The sequence below is a fragment of the Rhinatrema bivittatum genome, unplaced genomic scaffold (assembly GCF_901001135.1).
Source record: "Rhinatrema bivittatum unplaced genomic scaffold, aRhiBiv1.1, whole genome shotgun sequence".
NCBI classification, from domain to species: Eukaryota; Metazoa; Chordata; class Amphibia; order Gymnophiona; family Rhinatrematidae; genus Rhinatrema; species Rhinatrema bivittatum.
In genome coordinates this window covers 1-23,887 of record NW_021820481.1, presented here as the reverse complement: position 1 = coordinate 23,887, position 23,887 = coordinate 1, and the positions used below count along the sequence as shown (strand labels likewise).

The following is a 23,887-nucleotide window of genomic DNA, read 5'->3' as shown; positions in this document are numbered from 1 at the left end:
CCCCTTGCAAATGAGGCAATGGGGGGGTGGGGGAGGAAGGAGAAAGAGACGCGAGGCCAACCCACGTAGGGTAGGATGAGGAGCAGGAGTCCTCCTGCTTAGCTCAGAAGGTGGTTTTTTAAGAAAGAGAAGCCATGGTTGCCCAAGCAGCTGGAACAGCAGCTGCCTGCTCCCATCTCCACTGCTGGCGCAGTGCAAGGGCAGAAGAAGGCAAACTTGTTGGAGGTTTGCAGAAACAGCGGGAGTGCTCTAGGAGAGGCAGGGCAGCCGCCAACACCAGCAACGTGGTCTCCTTTCCATTCTGCAGAGGATCCTTGCAGAAGCTACCGATGCTGACGAATCGTGAGGGATTTGAAGAGTTAGAGGAAGAGGGTATTGAAAATTTAGCAGCCAAGGCGGGGGTTTGCTAAACCTAGGTACTAGCGTGATATCTGGTGCAATCCTGCCAGGGGCAAGATTAACCCCCTCCCTCCCCAGGAGCGACAGGCATGAGAGATGCCCCTGACCTTTTACCCCCCAGGCCCAGTTGAAGCCCTCAGGGATCTGGAGAGGGGATCCCACGAGATGTGGAGGAGTGCAGGCACTTTACAGTTATGGAGAATCAGAGTTTTGCAGAATGCATTCACTGTCGAAAGGTCATGAGTAGAGGAAAGATATCGGGCCATCTTTCAGACCGTGGTATGCTCCATTATTTGCAAAAGCAATACCTGTTCGTGTTTCTTTTAAGGGAGGTCAGCACTAGTCTGGGGATTAGATCCAGCAGAAGCAGGAAATCCACAGCAAAAGGGACGTCCATCTCCTGAGTTGACCTCCCTGGCCCCTTCCCCTACTTGGGCAGCAGGTCACCAGTCCCCCACCCTCATGTCAGTGAGAAGCCACCACGGAGCAAACGGGTGGTGTTCCCCATCAGTGCTCTGTGGCAAGAGGCAGGGACATGGACCATGGGGGAAATGATCACCCTGGATGATCAGCTCCTGCAAGTGGTTGGGAATATGGGATTCAGAAGGCAGGTTATTCCTCTCCTGAACACGTAGTGCCACGCCTAGATGCAGGCTCAGCTGGCCAACAAGGAGAGGAGTAGCGGTGTCCTACCCCTCCCTGACGGCACACTGGTGGAAGGTGGACAAGGCAAGGTCAGGCAACGGCTCTGGCAGGGGGTGCCCAAGCAGGGCGCCGGTGGACTGTGCCGCACACCCAAGTGACGGATGATAGCCATGGCCGAGCTCCTATCTTAGCATTAGTAAGAGAGATGATGGAGAGCTTGCAGCTAGGTCAGAAATACATGCCTGTCGCTGGGTCTTTTTTTTTCTTTGTAGATGTGACAGGAACATGAGGGGAGCCACCGGAGGATTTGGTGCTTGGCACACTTGCTGCACCTCTCAAAAAAGGGGACTCCCTAAAACTAGAAGCCAAGGGAAATGGCAGCTTTGTCGAGAAAGAGCTGATAGAGAGGTGCAGGAAAATAGCAGGGCGTGTTAAAAGGAGCAGGAAGGGTGGGAAGCAGGAAGCACTCAGGGAACGAGCTTCTTCAGGATGGACGCACCAGGTGGAACTGCACCTGTTTGGTGAATCAGAGGTTAGTGGAGCAACGGATGCCAAGAGCAGTGTGGATTGCTCCCAGGACTGTCCAGATTGGTTGCACATGATACAAATGGTATAAGCCTTTCAAGGCTTCCATGGAGGAAGGTCATCCCCATAATCAATATCCCAAGGGAGAAGTTATAGGGCTACTGGTGGAAACAGGTACTGGTACCAGAGGTGCTGCTGCTCATGGAGTCCTTCCAGTTGCAACTGCAAAACTGGCTCAAAGCCCTCACCTAGCTGGATCCATACAGGCCCATGGATGAAAGAGAGCATCGCTCTCTAGTCTGGCCCTCTGGTACACTGAAGAAGAAAATGCCAGCTAGGGTGCAAAGAATGGGAGTACCACAAGCGGAGAGGCAGTTAGGGTGCAGTGGAGGAAGGAGAGGATTCCCCATGCAGTACTGTCAGGATCAGCAGTACCTGAAAGCTAGCACGTCGTCCCCCACCTTAATCTTCTATCTTCCTGGTGGCAACCACACAACAGGCTCTCTTGCCACAGTTCATTACTTTAGTGGTTGTGAACAGAGACTAATATCCCCACAGCAAAGAAGATCCTGGCATAAACTGCAGTCACATGATAACTTGGAGAGCCCATAAAAGTCAAAGACACAGATCTGTTGCCATACTGGGCATACAAAGTCACACTCTGGCTGGACCATGCCAAGGTTGCCCAGCATTTCTTTTTCTACCCACAAACCAACATGTCTACTAAACAGGTATTCTCAATGGCAAGGGCATTGGTGGAAATGTTGGTCTGCCTTAAGATAAACCTCCTTCCGCAGGGTTTTCCTGAATTTCCACGTGAGTGGCAGGAAGACAGAGTGCACAGCTACACCGAATCAATGCCCACGCTTTTTGGTCTCAGCACCTTGTTGTGTTGTCATCGATTGCCACTTTTGCTGCCACTGCCTGGACTGCTCCTCACGCTCTGCCTCTACTCTGGTTATACAGGGGTGATTGTCCCCAAAAAGAAAAACCTTCTTCTCTCCTGTCCATCTCTGGATGCCTTGGGATCTTGCAGCCTTGTTGCTGCTTCTGCTGCCTGCCATCTGGTCTGCTCCTCATGCCCTGCCTCTCTTTTGTTTCAGTCCTTGTTGTGTTAATGCTATTCCTCGTCCACTCTCCACTCTGTGCCTTGGGTTGTTGATGCCACTCCTCTTGCTGTCTTACCCATCACTCTGTATTTTGGGGTATTGTTGCTACTTGTGCTTACTTCCTTATCCTTCCCTCTATGTCTTGGCATGTTGATACCACTCTTCTTCATGACTTACCCCTCACTCCGTATTTTGGGGTATTGTTGCTACTCGTGCTTACTTCCTTATCCTTCACTCTATGTCTTGGCATGTTGATACAACTCTTCTTCATGCCTTACCCCTCACTCCGTATTTTGGGGTATGGTTGCTACTTGTGCTTACTTCCTTATCCTTCCCTCTATGCCTTGGCATGTTGATACCACTCTTCTTCATGCCTTACCCCTCACTCCGTATTTTGGGGTATTGTTGCTACTTGTGCTTACTTCCTTATCCTTCACTCTATGCCTTGGCATGTTGATACCACTCTTCTTCATGCCTTACCCCTCACTCCGTATTTTGGGGTATGGTTGCTACTTGTGCTTACTTCCTTATCCTTCCCTCTATGCCTTGGCATGTTGATACCACGCTTCTTCATGCCTTACCCCTCACTCTGTATTTTGGGGTATGGTTGCTGCTTGTGCTTATTTCCTTATCCTTCCCTCTATGCCTTGGCATGTTGATGCCACTCTTCTTCATGCCTTATCCCTCACTCAGTGTTGTGGGCTGTGATGATGCTGTGATTTCTTCCATATCCCTTACTCAATGCCCTGAGGTCTTCATGCCACTGTTTTTTGTGCCCTTTGTTCCCTCTTTGGTACCTTGGGGGGTCTTCATGCCATTGTACTGCATTGCCCCTTTTTGTGCTTTGAGGTCTTCATAGAAACAGCCACTGTTGGTGCTGCTTTGCCCCTCTGATGGTATCTTGGGCTCTTCATACTTGTTGGTGCCCTAAGCTCCTATTTTCTTGCCTTGGGCAATTCTTGACCCTGTAGACACAACTTGGTCCCTCTTTCATGCCTTAGGATGTTGCTGCCACTGTTGGTGTTGCTTTGCATCTCTCATGGTGGCTTGAGGTGTTCATGCCTCTGTTGGTGCTGCTTTGCCTCCACACAATACTTTGAGCTGTCCATGCCACTGTTGTTGGTGGCCTTTGTCCCTCTTTTGATGCCTTGAGGTCTCCATTGTTGTGGATTCTTTTTACCTCTCTTTTGTTGGCTTAGAGCCTTCATGCCACTGTTATCGGTACCCATTGCTCCTCTGTTGGTGCCATGGGTGTTCATGCCACTGTTTTTTGGTGCCCATTGCTCCTCTCATGGTACCATGAGCTGTTCATGATGCTGTTGGTTCTGCTATGCCCCTCTCATAGTGCCTGGGGCTGATCATGCCGCTTCCCCCCTTTCTGCCTGCAAGTTTCATTAGACTTGGATAGAAAACTCCATTGTCCAAAATGGGATGCATTGCTTCCCCCATTGACTTTAAAGGAAATGAATGAAACGAAACAACAAATAAAATAAATGTATTTGTGAACCAAAATGAATGACACAAATATAAAATGGCAAATGAACTGAAATAATGAACCAAGCCAAAACTTATTTCTGTGCACGCCCCTAATGACAAGTGCTGTGTTATATAAGCGAGCAGTGCTGCATATCTGGGAATGTTAAATGAGTGACCAGCACTGTGTCGCTAAATGCAATATAAGTGACTAGTGTTGCAGATGTGCTTGTGTTACAAAGATGACCAACATTGTAGTATAAGTAATCACCGCTGTATATCTGCCTGTGTTAAATAAGTAAGCAGCACTGTAGAGAGTAAGTAAGCAGCATCATATATCTGCCTGTGTTATATACTTAAGCAGCATTGTATATATAAGTGTGTTATATAAGAGAACAGTGCTATAATATTTCTTCGGTATATAACCAATCAGTGCTGCATAATTGGGTGTGTTATATAAGTGGCCAGTACTATATAGGTGAACGACACTTTGCTTCTGTTATATAAGTGATCAGCACTGTATATTTCAGTGGAGCTTAATTGCTCAGCACTGTATATATATGAATGTTATATAGGTGACCAGCATTGTAGCACTATTTATCTATTTTTTTATAAATGATTAGCGCTATGCGTCTGTGTCATACAAGTGATCAGCACTGTATAACTGTATGTATTCAATAGGTGATCAGTGCTGTATATGCCTATTATATAAGTGACCAGCACTGTATATTTGTTTTCTATATATGTGATCGAATGCTATATATCTGTATAGTATATAAGTATCAAACATTATATATCTGTATTTAGTATATAGGTGATCAGTGCTGTATAACTTGGATATTCAATAGGTCATCAGTGCTCTATAAGCCTGTTATATAAGTGACCAGCACTGTATATTTGTTTTCTATTTAAGTGATTAGTGCTATATATCTGTGTTTATTATATAAGTGATCAGTGCTGTAAATTGGGTATGTTTTATATAAGTGGCTAGAACTGTATATGTGTGTGTCTTATGTAGGTGACCAACACGCTGCCTGTGTTATATATGTGATCAGTGCTGTATGTCTGGATGTGTTATATAAATGACCAGCACTGTATATCTGAGTGTTTCTATAGGTTACCAATGCTATATATGTGATTTTATTTTTATACATGATCAGTGCTATATATTAGGGTGTGTTATATAAATGACCAGCAGTATATTTCTGAGTGTTTCTATAAATTATCAATGCTATATATGTGCATTTTTTTATATATATGTGATCAGTGCCGTATATCTGGGTGTGATATATAAATGATGGGGGCTATATACAGGTTCTGTGTGACTGCGTTATTAAAATGATGACTTCTGTAATATTAGTGATCATCACTGTATTTCTCTTTCTTCTATAAGTGACCACTACGTTTCACTGTGTGTTACAGAAGTGACCAGCACTGTATATCCAGGAGTTTGAGGCTGCAGGGAGGTTTAAGAGCCCATCAGTGACGTTTCAGTTGCTGGAAGCACTGCTCATGGCTTCATGCAGGTGGCCTGAGCACTCGTGGGACCGGGTACTCTCCCACAATCCTCCTGTCCCGAGGGCTCCTGCATCGCTGCCCCTGGATGCACCTGGAAACCTACATAGATAAAACTTAGCATGAGAACTGACAAAAAAAAAAAAAAAAAACGGAGCGAGAAAGGAAGGGTTCAAGACGATTGCCGTCAGGGTGGGGGGTGACACTGAGGACACAGCTGCTCAGAACTCAGAAGAGGCAACTTTTCAGACATGAAAATGCAAAATAAATACAATCCTTTGGAGAGGGGGGCTTCCACTCATTGTCCTTACATGTTCCCCATATCTCCCCTACCCCCAAAAAATGAACTAGAAGGAAGACCAGCAGAAATCCTATATTCCCTGGTCAGTGAGAGCACATGGGGGGGGAGGGACCTGTGAGGGATGGGTGGGGCTTATGTCCCAGACACTGCATGGGTGCTGTCCCCTGCAGGTGCACTGGACCCCCCCCCCCCCCCCACCCAGCTGCTGAAGGGGAGGAGAAGACAGACCTTGTAATTCCAGTTCCCAGGCTCCTCCCCCGCCCACCCTCCTCTCTCCCCCCTCACCACTTCTCCATCTTTCTTGGCCAGGATGACTGTGCGATCGGGCTCCTTGATCCAGGAGTGGTAGCGGCTGGGGAGGTAATCCAGGCCCCCGTAAATGCCTTCGGACATGGCCATGACCTCCTCGTATTCCTTCTCCGAGGCCACCACAAACTCCAGCTCAGCGTCCGCGATGGGACCCAGGTCCAGGGTGAGTGCTGCGTCCAGCTTCATCCCGAAGACCTGCTGGAGACGGAAGGAAAAGCATTCGTCACTTTGCAAGCAAAATGTTTATTTTTGTTTTATGTACAGATTTTTATCGCATCGGCTTACATAAAACATGAACTTGGCATAGTAGCGCTTTACAGGCAACTAAGTCATATAAACAGGTAACTTGCAAAAGAATAAATACGAACACAGAAACGTAGCTTAAAGCGATTAAGGTGAGCTTGAATTACCGTATTTACAGAGGATTTATACAGAGAGCGACTTGTAAGGGGTAGGTAGATGAAGAAAGGATCAGGTTGAACAAGGGGGTTATGGGGGGGGGGGAGAAGGAGAGGGAGGGGGTGAGGGGCTAGAGAGGGGTTCAGGGAGGCATTTAGCCAGGGTCAGTATATGCCTGTCCAAACAGCCAGGGCTTCAGTTTCTGCTTGAATTTCTTTGGGTGGACTTCCTGGCGTAGGGTAACTGGCATAGAGCTCCATAGGGCGGGGCCGGCTAACGAGAGCCATCGAGCTTCTGTTGAGGCGAGGTTGTAGAGTTTGGGCGAGGGTGTGCTTAGGGTGGCCAGGTATTGATTCCTGGTCGGCCTTGTGGAGGTGCGGAGAGCTAATGATTCCTTGAACCAGTTCATGTCGGGGTTGTGGAGGGCTTTTTGTGGATGATGGAGAGAGTTTTGCATTGGATGCGGTACTCGATGGGGAGCCAGTGTAAGCCCTCGAGGACGGGCGATATGTCTTCGTTTCTGCGGGCGTTGGTGAGGATGCGGGCGGGGGCATTTTGGAGGATTTGGCGCGGGTGGATGGTGTTCTTGGGGAGACCTAGGAGGAGGGAGTTGCTGTAGTCAATTTTCCAGAAAATGGTTGCCTGTAGTACTGTACGGAAATCGGAAAGATGAAGGAGGGGTTTACGTTTTTTCATGGTTTGTAATTTTTTAAAAAAAAAGCAGTCTTTAAGTGTGGAATTGATGAAAGTTTTGAAGTTCATTTGATTATCTAGGGTGACAGCGAGGTCTCTAACATGTTGGTTGAAAGCGATAGTTGTGGAGGAGGGAGAAGTCACTGTTATGTGATGTGACGAGCATCAGTTCTGCTTTGGCAAGATGTATAGTGGACAGGAGATTGTTCATTGCAGATAGAGTGGATCCCCAAGGGTTAATGGCTTTATAATTTATAATCCCAGAGGAATCCTCTGGGATTATAAGGCAAGAGATTTCACTGCCTCCCTAGGAAGGGCCTTTTACTTAGAGGGATACAATTCTGCAACATTTTATCAGCAGTGGTTAGGGCTATTACACACAATTAAGTGGAGAGTGGACAGGTTTCTAGATGAAAGGGATATTGGTAAGATGATATGGCCTTCTGCTAGGGGAAGCGCTGAGCCGTAGATTCTGAGCTCCTGGCCCGATCTGGGGCTGGGAAGGAATTCTTTTCACTATTGCAGGTCTGGCTGCAGATGCACAAAGTTTTAATAGGGCTGGGGCTTCCATTTGGGCAAACTAAGGGGTCTGCCTAGCGTGCCAACATTTTGGGGGCGGCCCAATTCCACCCGTGCGAGGCCCATAGGAGTTGCTATGCCAGAGCCCGTACTGTCACAGAAGAGAGCAGTGTGACAGAGGAAGGGCTGGGCAGGAGCTGCCACCAATAGGTAAGCTGCAGCTTTCCCAGGAGCCGTGCCAGATACAACCACAGTTCCCCAGCCCTCACTGCAGCTTTCCCAGGAGCCGTGCCAGATACAACCACAGTTCCCCAGCCCTCACTGCAGCTTTCCCAGGAGCCGTGCCAGATACAACCACAGCTCCTCAGCTCTCACTGCAGCTTTCCCAGGAGCCGTGCCAGATACAACCACAATTCCCTGTCTTTCACTGCAGCTTTCCCAGGAGCTGAGCCAGATACAACCACAGTTCCCCAGCCCTCACTGCAGCTTTCCCAGGAGCCGTGCCAGATACAACCAAAGTTCCCCAGCCCTCACTGCAGCTTTCCCAGGAGCTGTGCCAGATACAACCACAGTTCCCCAGCCCTCACTGCAGCTTTCCCAGGAGCCTTGCCAGATACAACCACAGTTTCCCAGCCCTCACTGCAGCTTTCCCAGGAGCCGTGCCAGATACAACCACAGTTCCCCAGCTCTCACTGCAGCTTTCCCAGGAGCCTTGCCAGATACAACCACAGTTCCCCAGCCCTCACTGCAGCTTTCCCAGGAGCCGTGCCAGATACAACCACAGTTCCCCAGCCCTCACTGCAGCTTTCCCAGGAGCCGAGCCAGATACAACCACAGTTCCCCAGCCCTCACTGCAGCTTTCCCAGGAGCCTTGCCAGATACAACCACAGTTCCCCAGCCCTCACTGCAGCTTTCCCAGGAGCCGTGTCAGATACAACCACAATTCCCCAGCTCTCACTGCAGCTTTCCCAGGAGCCTTGCCAGATACAACCACAGTTCCCCAGCCCTCACTGCAGCTTTCCCAGGAGCTGAGCCAGATACAACCACAGTTCCCCAGCCCTCACTGCAGCTTTCCCAGGAGCCGTGCCAGATACAACCACAGTTCCCCAGCCCTCACTGCAGCTTTCCCAGGAGCCGTGCCAGATACAACCACAGTTCCCCAGCCCTCACTGCAGCTTTCCCAGGAGCCGTGCCAGATACAACCAAAGTTCCCCAGCTCTCACTGCAGCTTTCCCAGGAGCCGTGCCAGATACAACCACAGTTCCCCAGCCCTCACTGCAGCTTTCCCAGGAGCCGAGCCAGATACAACCACAGTTCCCCAGCCCTCACTGCAGCTTTCCCAGGAGCCGTGCCAGATACAACCAAAGTTCCCCAGCTCTCACTGCAGCTTTCCCAGGAGCCGTGCCAGATACAACCACAGTTCCCCAGCCCTCACTGCAGCTTTCCCAGGAGCCTTGCCAGATACAACCACAGTTCCCCAGCCCTCACTGCAGCTTTCCCAGGAGCCTTGCCAGATACAACCACAGTTCCCCAGCCCTCACTGCAGCTTTCCCAGGAGCCGAGCCAGATACAACCACAGTTCCCCAGCCCTCACTGCAGCTTTCCCAGGAGCCGAGCCAGATACAACCACAATTCCCTGTCTTTCACTGCAGCTTTCCCAGGAGCTGAGCCAGATACAACCACAGTTCCCCAGCCCTCACTGCAGCTTTCCCAGGAGCCGTGCCAGATACAACCACAGTTCCCCAGCCCTCACTGCAGCTTTCCCAGGAGCCGAGCCAGATACAACCACAGTTCCCCAGCCCTCACTGCAGCTTTCCCAGGAGCCTTGCCAGATACAACCACAGCTCCCCAGCCCTCACTGCAGCTTTCCCAGGAGCCGAGCCAGATACAACCACAGTTCCCCAGCCCTCACTGCAGCTTTCCCAGGAGCCGAGCCAGATACAACCACAGTTCCCCAGCCCTCACTGCAGCTTTCCCAGGAGCCTTGCCAGATACAACCACAGCTCCCCAGCCTTCACTGCAGCTTTCCCAGGAGCCGTGCCAGATACAACCACAGCTCCCTAGCCTTCACTGCAGCTTTCCCAGGAGCCTTGCCAGATACAACCACAGCTCCCCAGCCCTCACTGCAGCTTTCCCAGGAGCCGAGCCAGATACAACCACAGTTCCCTGTCTTTCACTGCAGCTTTCCCAGGAGCTGTGCCAGATACAACCACAGTTCCCCAGCCCTCACTGCAGCTTTCCCAGGAGCTGTGCCAGATACAACCACAGCTCCCCAGCCTTCACTGCAGCTTTCCCAGGAGCCGTGCCAGATACAACCACAGCTCCCCAGCCTTCACTGCAGCTTTCCCAGGAGCCTTGCCAGATACAACCACAGCTCCCTAGCCTTCACTGCAGCTTTCCCAGGAGCCGAGCCAGATACAACCACAGTTCCCTGTCTTTCACTGCAGCTTTCCCAGGAGCTGTGCCAGATACAACCACAGTTCCCCAGCCCTCACTGCAGCTTTCCCAGGAGCCGTGCCAGATACAACCACAGTTCCCCAGCCCTCACTGCAGCTTTCCCAGGAGCTGTGCCAGATACAACCATAGTTCCCCAGCCCTCACAGCAGCTTTCCCAGGAGCCGTGTCAGATACAACCACAGTTCCCCTTCTTTCACTAGAGCTTTCCCAGGAGCCTTGCCAGATACAACCACAGCTCCCCAGCCCTCACTGCAGCTTTCCCAGGAGCCGAGCCAGATACAACCACAGTTCCCTGTCTTTCACTGCAGCTTTCTCAGGAGCTGAACAAGGTACAACTGCAATGCTTTAGCCTCTAGTGCAGTTTCCCTTAGAGCTAAGCCAGATGCAGCCATAGTAGCCCAGCCCTCACTGCAGCCTCCCTGGAGCCAAGCCACCAAGAATATTTGTGATCACAGAGACAACAATAATCCCATTGCACCATGATTAAACAAAAAAGTTTCTGGTGGTTCCCTCTTCACCGCCTTTGATTGGCCACTGTTATACCAACGCTATGAGGTCAGTAGTCAGGGGCAGGAAACTCTGGGGAGCTTCTCTCTGCCAGCAAACTTTAATAAGACCCAGAGGTGCACGGAATGGAAAACTCACTGCGGATTGCATGGACCTGTGTTATAAATATTTAGCCTGCTGAAATATTTATTGACATATTATTTACATGAAACGAACTCCGGTTTCTCATTCTTTCCACTCTGAAGAACTTGAGATGCCTGTCAAAGATCACCTACCTCTCACTCTAACGTCAACCTACCCCTTTCATGCATCCATTACAATGGGGCTCACTCCCACACCTCTCCTGGCAGAAATGAATCCCTTCTACCTCACCCAACATGAACTGGAGATGTTTCCCTAGTATAACCCTCTGTTGCTCTGTTACATAACTCTGGGTTACATTCCAGTATATTATGCGCCTCGGTTTCAATATACGTGGACTCCCAGGGGAGGTGGCAGAATTCAAGAAAGCCTGGGAGGAGCACAGAGGATCCCTAGTTGTGAAGATGGAAGGGGAAAACCAGAAGATCAGCAGGGGTCTCTGGTGTTGCAGCAGGAGTGGGCATGGGGCGGGGAGGAGCGGCTGGCCCTGATGGTTCTTGTCTGCCGCATTTGCCATGACAGTGGCTAGGAATAGGGCTGGGATTGCGGCATTGCAAACAAACCCTCCCATTTTCTCCCTGGAGAGCAGAGGCAAGGGAAGAGGTGAGAGAGGCTAAACAAAGGGACAGAGGAAGGGACAGAGAAGGGTGGCTGATTTTTTTACTGGCAAACCGCAGCTCCCCTGAAAAACAGTCAGATCAGTGCCATCGGATGGTGGTGACTGAGTACTGTCCATTAAGGCCACTGGGATCTAGGAGGACAGATGTTCAGGCAACAGCCTCACCAGATTTGGCAGCTGCTTAGATTATTCCAGAGCTGAGTGTTGGGTTCAGGGTGCTGTGGCAGCCAAAACAGCAAACAATGTTAAGAATTATTAGGAAGGGAATGGCAAATAAATGGTGGATGTCATAATGCCTCTGTATCGCTCCATGGTGAGACCGCACCTTGAATACTGTGTGCAATTCTGGTAGCCGCATCTTAAAAAAGATATAGTTGCACTGGGGAAGATAGAGAGAAGGGTGACCAAAATGATAAAGGGCATGGAATGGCTCCCCTATGAGGAAAAAGCTAAAGAGGTTAGGGGCTGTTCAGCTTGGAGAAGAGACGACTGAGGGGGGGATATGATAGAGGTCTATAAAATCATGAGAGGACTAGAATGGGTAAATGTGAATCGGTTATTTACTTTTTCAGATAATAGAAGGACTAGGGGGCATTCCATGAAGTTAGCAAGTAGCACATTTTAAACAAATCAGAGAAAACTCTTTTCACTCAATGCACAATTAAGCTCTGGAATTTGTTGCCAGAGGATGTGGTTAGTGCAGTTAGTGTAGCTGGGTTTCAAACAGGTTTGGATAAGTTCTTGGAGGAGAAGTACATTAACTGCTATTAATCAAGTTGACTTAGGGAATAGCCACTGCTATTACTGGCATCAGTAGCATGGGATCTACTTAATGTTTGGATACTTGCCAGGTACTTGTAGCCTGAATTGGCCACTGTTAGAAACAGGATGCTGGGCTTGATGGACCCTTGGCTGACCCAGCATGGAAACTTCTTATGTTCTTATCTTAAATGGTCATCTACTTGGACTTTGCAGTTGTTTGACAGTTACTCCCTATATTCCTGTTTTTATATTACGTACCTGTGTATTACATACCTGAGCGAGAAAGGGAGGGGGATATTTATTAAATGCCTGTGTATTATGCACTTCAGTTTCCACATTTCACACCTCTGTATTATATAACTGTATTCCATACCTCTACTGTATATTTCATCTCTATGTATTGCATGCCTCAGCTTCTACATCACACACCTTTTCTATTGCATCCCTGCATAATAACTCTATGTATTACATACCTCTACTGTATATTTCATCTCTATGTATTGCATTGCCTCAGCTTCTACATCACATACCTTTTCTATTGCATCCCTGCATAATAACTCTATGTATTACATACCTCTACTGTATATTTCATCTCTATGCATTATATGCCTCAGCTTCTATATCACACACCTTTTCTATTGCATCCCTGCATATTTTATGCCTCTTTTATATATCTCATGCCTCTGTAATCTGAAGCAGGCACTGACTGCCTCTGAATCTCATTCTAACTCTTATCTCCTCGCACACTCCCTTTGCATTTGGAGTATGCAAAGCTTGTGCACCACAGATATGGTTCATGGAAGTTTCTGTCTGCGCTGCAGGAAACTATCCTGAGAAAATCCAAGACAAGATGGGCTGGAGACAGCAGAAATGTCAGTTCCTGGCCCCATGGCATGAACTATTGCTCAGCAGGCAGTCACTAGGTCCAGCTGATAACACCCCCAGTCTATCCTCAAGCATGAGACAAGTGACTCCCCACCATCCTAGCTCCAGAAGAAAGGTGCATGAGAGTTTCCCATCGCAGATGGGTCACATGCCTCTGCCAACCCTCCACCGTCTCCCTGGCCATGCTCCCCTCTCTACCCCGCCTCAGCAAAAGGACCGATGCCAAGCCTCCAGGAACATTAACTGCTCAGTGGTTTTCCTGCTGGGAGGCACCGCTGGCACATGGATACTGGCTCTCAGGGCATACCAAGGCTCTCTCCAACCCAGTGCAGAGCTGCTGAAAACGTTATCCCTTCACCCACACCCTGCCAGGGTCCGTGCATGGTATTAGATGCCCGAGGAAAGCCTTCAGCCTCCTCCTAATTAGCTTTCAGAACCTTAGGCTCTCCCTGAGATTTTAATAATTAAACTCAGTCGTGATCACCCCTCCAAGAATTATCCTGACAAAAAGAGAATTGGAGGTCAAACTCTTAAATATCGAACGTGATAGCTAAATACACACACATAATATAAAGCGAGTTCAGACGTCACGTCATAGTGACTGATGAATGCATTATCTGTGATATTTTGGGGCTAGACTGCAAATAACATCAGGAAATACGGTAAAAGAAACGCATGCCACATTGGCTAAAGGTTTCCTCTTACTATTCACCATACATCAGAAAATGTCAAATTCCAGTGTCTCCTCAGTAACAGCAACACAAACGCCCTCCATTACCAGGCACTTTGTGAAGTAATGCAAACCCCATGCAAACAAGAGGCCCCCCTGAACCTGTATAAAGCAAACCGGCCTTGCCAAAGCAGCAGTATTGTTTCCCTATGGCTGCAGCTGCTCTTTGCATCCTGCAAGAAACTGCCTCGCTAGGCAGCTGCCTGCTTTGCCTAATGGTTAAACAGGACCTGCCCCTAGCTCTTCAATGTGAGAGTCAGGAATCACAACTCCTTCCCACCCCCCACAAGCATGTACGAACCCACACCCACCCCTTACCCACCGCCACCCACCCTACACACACACACACACACACACACCCTTACCCACCTCCACCCACCCACACACACACACACACACACACACACACGCACACCCACCCACACACACGCACACACACACACACCCTTACCCACCTCCACCCACCCACCCGCACACACACACACACACCCACACACACGCACACCCACCCACCCACACGCACACATGCACACACACATACACACACGCACACCCACACACGCACACGCACACCCACACACGCACGCACACCCATCCACGCACACACACGCGCGCACACACACACGCACGCACGCACACCCACCCACGCACACACACACACCACACACACATATACGCACACATGCACACCCACCCATGCACACACGCACACACACACACCCACCCATGCACACACGTGCGCACACACACACCCCCACACACACACACACACACACCACAACACCACGCATACTGCACACCCACCCACGCACACACACACACACACACACCCACACACACACACACATACATATACATACACACACACACGCACACACACACACACACACAACACACACGCACGCACATACACACACCTCGTTTTTGCTTTGACTCCCTGCCCCCCTCTGAGTCACGTCACCTTCTCCCCCACCCTACCACCCATCATTACCTTCCCCCTGGTCCCCCTGCTCCCCCCCTTTTCCCTCTGAACCCCTCTTGCCCCCTTTCTGCCCCCAGTTTCCCCATCCCCTGAAGGGTCATTACTTTCCCAAACTACTTGACCCTTGCGTGGCTTTTCCATTTAAAGAAGGAATAGAGGGAAGGGCAGAGAGAGGGGCTCTGAACAGCTGGACAGCAGCTCCAACTTACCCCACTCCCTGAAAGCTTTCTAATGCAGGGGAGAGGGGGGGGGGCAGATCTGACTACAACCTCCCCCTGCCCGGGTCCCTCACATCAGAAGGGGGCCTGAGCCCTGGCAGCATCAGACCCACCTCCCACCCTCCTCTCCCAGACGGCACTCAGGAGAGGACACGGGAGGCAGCTGGGACACAGCACGGGAGCAGGGAGACTCTGCCCTCTCCCATACCCTCTGAGACTATGGTGGGGTCCGAAGACCACCAGCCCTCCCGCAAGGGTCTGGGTGAGGAGTATTCACCTTTCTGTGCTTTGTACTTTTAATGGATTTTATAACTGAATCTGAGGGGAGGAAGGGGGGAGTGGGAGGCAGATTTCAAGTGTCTCGTGTCCATGACTCAGCTCCAGCGCAGCGCTGGGACCAGGGGGAGGGCTGCGAGTGATGGGGGGGGGGGGAGTCAGGCTGCAAGGTGTCATTAGCGACGGAAGGCAGAGAGAGAAACGCTAATGAGACAAGGACCAAAATAAACCAGAGAGAGGAGAAGTGTGGCAGAGAAGCTGTAATCTCAGCAGGGAATTCAGGGCAGCTGAGACCCTGCGGGGAGGGCTGGGGAGGGAAGGCAGCTTTTGTACACAACCTGAGAGCCCTGGGCTGGGACTCCTCTCTGTGGGTGACCTGGAGTGAGTCACATTATCTCCCTGTTCCTAAGTGCTAATCCCCGGCTCTGTCACTGCCTCTCTGTGTGTGACCCTGGGGGAGTCATTTTATCTCCCTGTGCTTCACTGCTAATCCCCGGCTCTGTCACTGCCTCTTTCTGTGTGACCTTGAGTGAGTCACGTTATCTCCCTGTTCCTAAGTGCTAATCCCCAGCTCTGTCACTGCCTCTCTGTGTGTGACCCTGGGGGAGTCATTGTATCTCCCTGTGCTTCACTGCTAATCCCCGGCTCTGTCACTGCCTCTTTCTGTGTGACCTTGAGTGAGTCACTTTATCTCTCTGTGGCTCAGCTCTGTCATTTCGCCTCTGTGTGTGACGTTGAGTGACTCACTTTATCTCCCTGTTCCTAAGTGCTAATCCCCAGCTCTGTCACGGCCTCTCTGTGTGTGACCCTGGGGGAGTCATTGTATCTCCCTGTGCTTCACTGCTAATCCCCGGCTCTGTCACTGCCTCTTTCTGTGTGACCTTGAGTGAGTCATTTTATCTCTCTGTGCCTCACTGCTAATCACCAGCTCTGTCACTACCTCTCTGTGTGTGACCTTGTGGGGAGTCGCTTTATCTCTCTGTTCCTCAGTGCTAATCCCCGGCTCTGTCATGCCTCTCTGTGTGTGACCTTGAGTGACTCACTTTACCTCCCTGTTCCTAAGTGCTAATCCCCAGCTCTGTCACTGCCTCTCTGTATGTGACCTTGTGGGGAGTCGCTTTATCTCTCTGTTCCTCAGTGCTAATCCCCGGCTCTGTCGCTGCCTCTCTGTGTGTGACCTTGAGTGACTCACTTTATCTCCCTGTTCCTAAGTGCTAATCCCCAGCTCTGTCACTGCCTCTCTGTGTATAATCATGGGTGAGTCACTTCATCTCTCTCTACCTCAGTGTTAATCCCTGGCTTTGTCACTGCCTCTTTGTGTGTGACCTTGGGTGAGTCACTTTATCTCCTTGTGCCTCAGCTCTCATCCTGTGCTCTGTGAATTCATCTCCTTTTGTGACTTTGGAGGGGAAGCACTTTATCACTCTTTGCCTCAGTTCTAATCCCCTGCTTTGTCACCAATTCCATGTGTGATATTGGGGGAGTCACTTTATCTTCTTATACCTGAGCTCTTATCCTTGGCTCTAGCTTTTCGTGTGTGTGACCTTGGAAGAATCCCTGTGCCTATTAATCCCCAGCTTTGTCACTACCTCTCTCTGTGTGGCTCTGAAGGTGAGTCACTTTATCTTCTTGTGCCTCAGCTCTAATCCTTGGCTCTGTCACTGCATGACCCTGAGTGTGACCCTGGAGGTGAGTCGCTTTACCACCCTATGCCTCAGTGCTAATCCCCGGCTCTGTCACTGCATGACCCTGAGTGTGACCCTGGAGGTGAGTTGCTTTACCACCCTATGCCTCAGTGCTAATCCCCAGCTCTGTCACTGCATGACCCTGAGTGTGACCCTGGAGGAGAGTCGCTTTACCACCCTATGCCTCAGTGCTAATCCCCAGCTCTGTCACTGCATGACCCTGTGTGTGACCCTGCAGGTGAGTCATTGTATTTGCTTTTGCCTCCATGCTAATCCCCGGCTCGATCACTGCCTCTCTGCAGATGACCCTGGAGGTGAGTCGCTTTACCACCCTATGCCTCAGTGCTAATCCCCGGCTCTGTCACTGCATGACCCTGAGTGTGACCCTGGAGGTGAGTCGCTTTACCACCCTATGCCTCAGTGCTAATCCCCAGCTCTGTCACTGCATGACCCTGAGTGTGACCCTGGAGGAGAGTCGCTTTTACCACCCTATGCCTCAGTGCTAATCCCCAGCTCTGTCACTGCATGACCCTGTGTGTGACCCTGCAGGTGAGTCATTGTATTTGCTTTTGCCTCCATGCTAATCCCCGGCTCGATCACTGCCTCTCTGCAGATGACACTGGAGGTGAGTCACTTATCTCCCTGTGCCTCCAGGACCCAGTTGTAAACAAGACATTTGACTGGATATAGATGCTTTCCTGTCCCACAAATGAAATGATCTTTGGAGGAATGCTTCCTGAATTTTCACACACCCCTAGCGAGCAGTGTCAGAAACAGTGATGGAGGTCAGGTCTCCTATTCTATGCTCTTAAACATTTCCGTTTACATTGATGAGAATTTATTAGTTGCCTAAGTGACGCACAAAATAAAACATGACAGGGTTTCTCCTGTGTTTGATATAATTGGACCTGGGGGAGAGTTTAAAATATATACATCACAAAATTGCTCCATAACAGCAAGACTACAATTCAAATGGAATTAGGTGCTGACCTGCACCCCCAATTGTGAGCAACTCTTATTTTGGAACAACAGCAATCGGATTTCAGACTCAGAATACCCATCTCCCCCTCCCCGGCCCCCAACATATAATTTTGTCCAATTGGGTTGGAGAAAAAAAAGATTTGTAAAATTAGGGAGACCCTTTCACCTCCTGGAAATTAATTTAAAAAAAAACCAAACTGTTTGGTTTATGACCCTTTCCTGTTAGATTATTAGCAGGAAAAGTTTCAGCTTTCTGCTGGGTTGGAATTTCCAGTGCACAGTCTTTCTGGCATGTGGATGTGTGTGTACCTGGAATTCACCAGTGCACATGCACTCTCACACTGACACCAGTGCACACGAGTTCTCGCACTGACACCAGTGCACATGCACTCTCATGCAGACACCAGTGCACACACGCTCTTGCACTGATACCAGTGCACACGCGCTCTCGCACTGACACCAGTGCACACGCTCTCTTGCACCGATACCAGTGCACACGCACTCTCACACTGACACCAGTGCATATGCGCTCTTGCATGGACATCAATGCACACGCACTCTCACACCGATACCAATGCACACGCGCTCTTGCATGGACATCAGTGCACATGAACTCTCGCACCGATACCAGTGCAAACGCACTCTCATGCCGACACCAGTGCACACACGCTTTTTGCACCGATACCAGTGCACACGCGCTCTTGCACTGACACCAGTGCACATGCACTCTTGCACCTATACCAGTGAACACGCACTTTCGCACTGACACCAGTGCACATGCACTCTCACACTTACACCAGTGCACACGAGCTCTCGCACTGACACCAGTGCACATGCACTCTCATGCAGACACCAGTGCACACACGCTCTTGCACTGATACCAGTGCACACGCGCTCTCGCACTGACACCAGTGCACACGCTCTCTTGCACCGATACCAGTGCACACGCACTCTCACACTGACACCAGTGAATACCCGCTCTTGCATGGACATCAATGCACACGCACTCTCAAACCGATACCAATAACATGCGCTCTTGCATTGACATCAGTGCACACGCACTCTCACACCGATACCAGTGCACACGTGCTCTTGCACTGACACCAGTGCACAGACACACTCGGAGAGAGGCACTTCAATGCCATCACTGGGAGAAAGTGAAGCAAGAAGGGGGCTGGGAAGTGTAGAGTTTGGAGGAGGAGAGGGTGGATAGAAAGAGAGAGACAGGGGAGCAGGGAGAGGTCGATAAGGAATGGGAGGTTTAGTGACCCCCTTTCTCACCCTTTTTGCAAGAACCAAATGTTAAATGTTAAATGAGCTGAGGACTGAGCTGAGGACTGTCCTTTCTTGACGGTTTGTCTAAGACTGGGAACTTGTACAACATGGAGGAGAGGGGGGAGAGGTTTAATATTTCCCCTCTCAGCCCCACTGGGTAAAAGCAGGAGGAGAGAACTGCCTGTTAAAAAATAAAAAACAGTGAATGTAGGAGGGTGGGATTAGATCTCAGCTCTGCTATTGCCACTGGTCCAGATCCTAAGCGCTGGGCTGTGCTGCCAGGTCCTTACAGATCTGTAGAGACCAATCCAATCCCTGTGGGAGATCGGCTTCCAGGGCTGTACACAGCACTGGAGCCCACATGGCAGAGGTTGAATGATCCAGGAGAGAAAGGTGAGGAAAGGAGGCCCAGGCAAGCCCCCTTGGCTCTGGTGAGAGATCCCGAACCCCGGCCGTGTTAGGGCTGGGAGGACAAAGCTGCCCTTGTGTCAGCGCTGTGCCGGAGCCAGGCAGCGACGGCCCAGCTGTGCCACTCTGGGCAGGCAGCAAGCCAACTGGCTGGCAAAAGCCCCCTTTGTTCACATAGGGGCAGGAGGCACAGAAGCCCACATTGTGGGCTTGCGGAAGTGACTCAGAACCGGCGACTCGGTGCCTGAACTCGCCTCGCCTCTCCAAGCTGTGTCTGGGGACAGTATGGTGGTGGGGGGGGGGGGGGGGTATATGTGCAGCGTCAGCTCCGTGCCTCCGCCTCCGCAAGAAATGCAAACGCCTCCAGACTAAGCAGCCCCTGACTGGTGTCCCCCCCCGCCCTCCATCTGTCTGCACACACAGGCCCAGCGTCCCTCTGTACCTGACAGCCCCCCCCCCCCCCCCCCCCCCCCCCCCCCAGGCACGGCTCGCAGCCACCTTTTCTGTGTTGAACGCGTTAAGTCTCCTGGCACCGACCCCCTCCGGGCACCTCCCGCCGCACCTGCTCCTCAAAAGGCAGGAAATGTGATGGGGAGGGGAGGAGGGAGGGGTTAGGATGGATGGGCGGGGGAGAGAGGGCAGGAGGACGGGGAGGGAAGGGGCTGGTTTGTCCTCTCTTTGCCACAGACCCGGGTGACTGCAGGCTGCCTCCTCCGCTCAGCTCCCAGCCTGACCCCATTTCAGTGAACGGTGGAGGAGAGGAGGAGGAGGGCTTTAGGGAATGGACAAAGAAATAGGGGAGGGGCAGGGGACAGGCAAGGAAGAGAGGATGGAGGGGCAGAGGAAGAGGAAAGGGGAAGACAGATGTGGGAAAGGGGGAAGAAATGGAGGTGGGAGGAGGGAAGGAGAAAGGAGAGGCAGGAGGAGGGAGAGGAGAAATGGCTAGAGAGAGGATGGAGAGAAGGGTGGAAGGATGTGATGGAGGGGAGGAGAGAGCGAGGAGTGGGGGGATGAAACGTCTGTGTGTTGGGGATCTTACCCTCATTACCACAGATTTTGGGTGCCCTGGGCCAGACCCGGGCTCCTTTATCGGGATATTTGGACTCAGTCCACTTCCCTCCGAGTCGGGAAAGGCTTCTTCCTCCTGCCTCTCATTAGCCAGGGCCTGGGTTCATTTGCATGAAATCAAAGAGTAAAGAGGGCCAGAGGAGAGACCCCTCCCCCCTAGAGAAGAGAGCGGAGAGAGCCCTCCACCCGAAGGAGGAGAGAGAGCCTCAGCTAATCTCCCCCACGCAGCGCTGCTAGGCTGGCACGTCAGAGCCCTCCGTGCCGCTCTCTGCCATCTGCAGCAGACGCACACTCGCACTCACACTCACACACAGGCACAAGCATGCCCACACTCACACACACACAATCACAGACACACACAGGCACAAGCATTCACACACACTCACACACACACACAAAATCACAGACACACACAGACACAAGCATGCAGACACACACACACAATCACAGACACACACAGGCACAAGCATTCACACACACACACACACAATCACAGACACACACACACAATCACAAACACACACACACAGGCACAAGCATGCACACACATAGACACATAGATCAGCTGCCACAGTGGCTGATCCTAAATCTTATTCCTGCTACCGAACCGGGACCCTCCCCCCCCCCCCCCCCCTCTCAGTGTCAGCCCCAGCCAGGAGAAGGTGCCGGGGATGTGACCCGGCCCGGTTCTGATAATTAAAATCCAGGGGAAGAGATCTCGAAAGGAGCCGGGTGGGGATGCGAGTTTGCAGGGTGAGCTGCCCCCTGGCTCTGGCTTACCTTGGCTCAGCGCTTTGCCTGGATGGAGGGAGGAGATCCTGCTCACGCTGCTGCTGCCTCTCTTGTCTCGCTCATTTCTGCTCCTGCAGCACAACATAAAAGCAGCAGCGGCGGCGGGTTCTGACTCCTCCTATCTGAGCACAGCCCACACTGGGCAGCCCGATTCCTCATCACATGAGCCTCAGCTAATCTCCCCCACGCAGCGCTGCTAGGCTGGCACGTCAGAGCCCTCCGTGCCGCTCTCTGCCATCTGCAGCAGACGCACACTCGCACTCACACTCACACACACAGGCACACACACACACACACACAATCACAGACACACACTAGCACTCGCACTCACACACATAACCAGGCACAAGCATGCACACACACAAACACAGACTCACACACACAGGCACAAGCATGTATACATACAAACACAGATTCACACACACAGGCACAAGCATTCACACACACATAACCAGGCACAAACATGCACACACACAAACACAGACTCACACACACAGGCACAAGCATGCACACTTACACAGGCACAAATATGCACACAGACTCACACACACAGGCACAAGCATGCACACACACATAACCAGGCACAAACATGCACACACACATACACAGACACACACACACAGGCACAAGCATGCACACTTACACAGGCACAAATATGCACACGGACTCACACACACAGGCACAAGCATTCACACATACACAGGCACAAATATGCTCACACACATACACAGACACACACACACAGGCACAAGCATTCACATATACACAGGCACAAGTATGCTCACAGACTCACACACACAGGTACAAGCATTCACACATACACAGGCACAAATATGCTCACACACATACACAGACACACACACACAGGCACAAGCATTCATATATACACAGGCACAAGTATGCTCACAGACTCACACACACAGGTACAAGCATGTACACCATAGATACACACACGCACACACAATCTTAAAGACGGACCGTGAAATATCTGTTTCTCAGATGAAATCCGCCACCTGCTGAAGTAAAAGGAATCCATGTTGGGTGAAATATTCAGACTGATTTTTCCAGTGATCGTAGGGGGCTGGGGGAGGGGGGGTAGGGGGGGGTAGATTGTGTTGCAGCCCAGGCACAGAAAGGGTCTGTGTGCATGGTGGCTAACAGCTGGGGTGCTAAATAAGCCCGGCAGCCATTGGCCTGGAGTGCTCTGGGAGAGGCAGCCATGAGCTCACCCCCCTCCCCCTTCAGCACCTCTATATTTAGGAATTCAGCTGCTCAGTCTCCCCCCACCCCCGTGTCCCCATCCTCCCCCACACACACACGGGCGGCAGCAGCAGCAGTGCAGCTCCCCCTCACTCACACTTCCATGGCTCCCAGGGGGTAGGGTGGCTTTTCCTGGAGGATGGGGCGTGCCGTATACTTTTATCATTAAGATGCTCAGTGCATGTTGGGAATGGGGATGGAGATGGGAGGGCAGGATTTTTTTTTGGTGCTGTCTCAGGCCTGAATTCCTGATGGCCTACCCTGCAGGTGAGCTTGCTTCCTGCTCTGATGGGTACAGACAGACAGACTCGGCTACAGACAGAAGGACACCAAGTGAGAGAGACAGACAGAGACACGGGGCCAGAGAGAGACACCTGCAGGGATAGGCACAGATATAGATGCTGACACACATACACACACACACACACGGACAGATGGATAGACATAGGGACAGAGAGACATGTGTGGGGACAGATATACAGGTCCTGAGAGACACATGCAGAGACGGACATAGAGATTCAGGTCCTCAGAGACATACAGGGATGGACACAGGCACAGAGAGACAGACAGACAGGGACAAGTGCTCATACAGGGAAACAGAGCCACACAGGTCCAGTCCTAGCAGTTACCACAGCATTGCAGAGAGGAGCGACTGCCTGGTGACCCTATGCCCAGCTCCCTGGTGGCCAGGATAGTCTCTGTCCAGCTCTCGGAGGCCTCGTTCTCTGTAGGCTTCATGGGAAGACCCTTCATTTCCAGGCTGTAGTGTAGAGGGGCACGGCAGACATGGATCCCTCCTTTAAATCCCAGGACAATCTGAGCGCTTTCCTTAACTATTTTACAGCACATGTCAGCCCCTGCTAATCTAGGGCAACTCATGGGACCTCCTTCAGCCTCCACCGGCAGATTATGACCCAGACAGCAGTAGCAAGACTGCACCGGGATAACAAGTGG

At 51.1% G+C, this 23,887-nt stretch overlaps 1 protein-coding gene across 2 annotated transcripts; it reads right to left on the bottom strand.

Annotated features, from left to right (window-relative positions):
* Positions 1-4,157: 4,157 nt before the first annotated feature.
* On the bottom strand, positions 4,158-21,683 carry LOC115081665 (probable N-acetyltransferase 16). Of its 2 annotated transcripts, none has more exons than XM_029586091.1 (3): positions 21,662-21,683; positions 6,253-6,474; positions 4,158-5,768 (listed from the first exon to the last, which is right to left on the bottom strand). In XM_029586091.1, exons 2-3 carry the CDS (start codon positions 6,460-6,462, stop codon positions 5,670-5,672), a joined length of 309 nt encoding a protein of 102 aa, XP_029441951.1. In that variant the 5' UTR covers positions 6,463-6,474; positions 21,662-21,683; the 3' UTR covers positions 4,158-5,669. The 2 variants fall into 2 exon arrangements, with proteins under 2 accessions (XP_029441951.1, XP_029441950.1); XM_029586090.1 differs by lacking the exon at positions 21,662-21,683 and adding an exon at positions 20,853-20,874.
* Between the last annotated feature and the right edge of the window lie 2,204 nt (positions 21,684-23,887).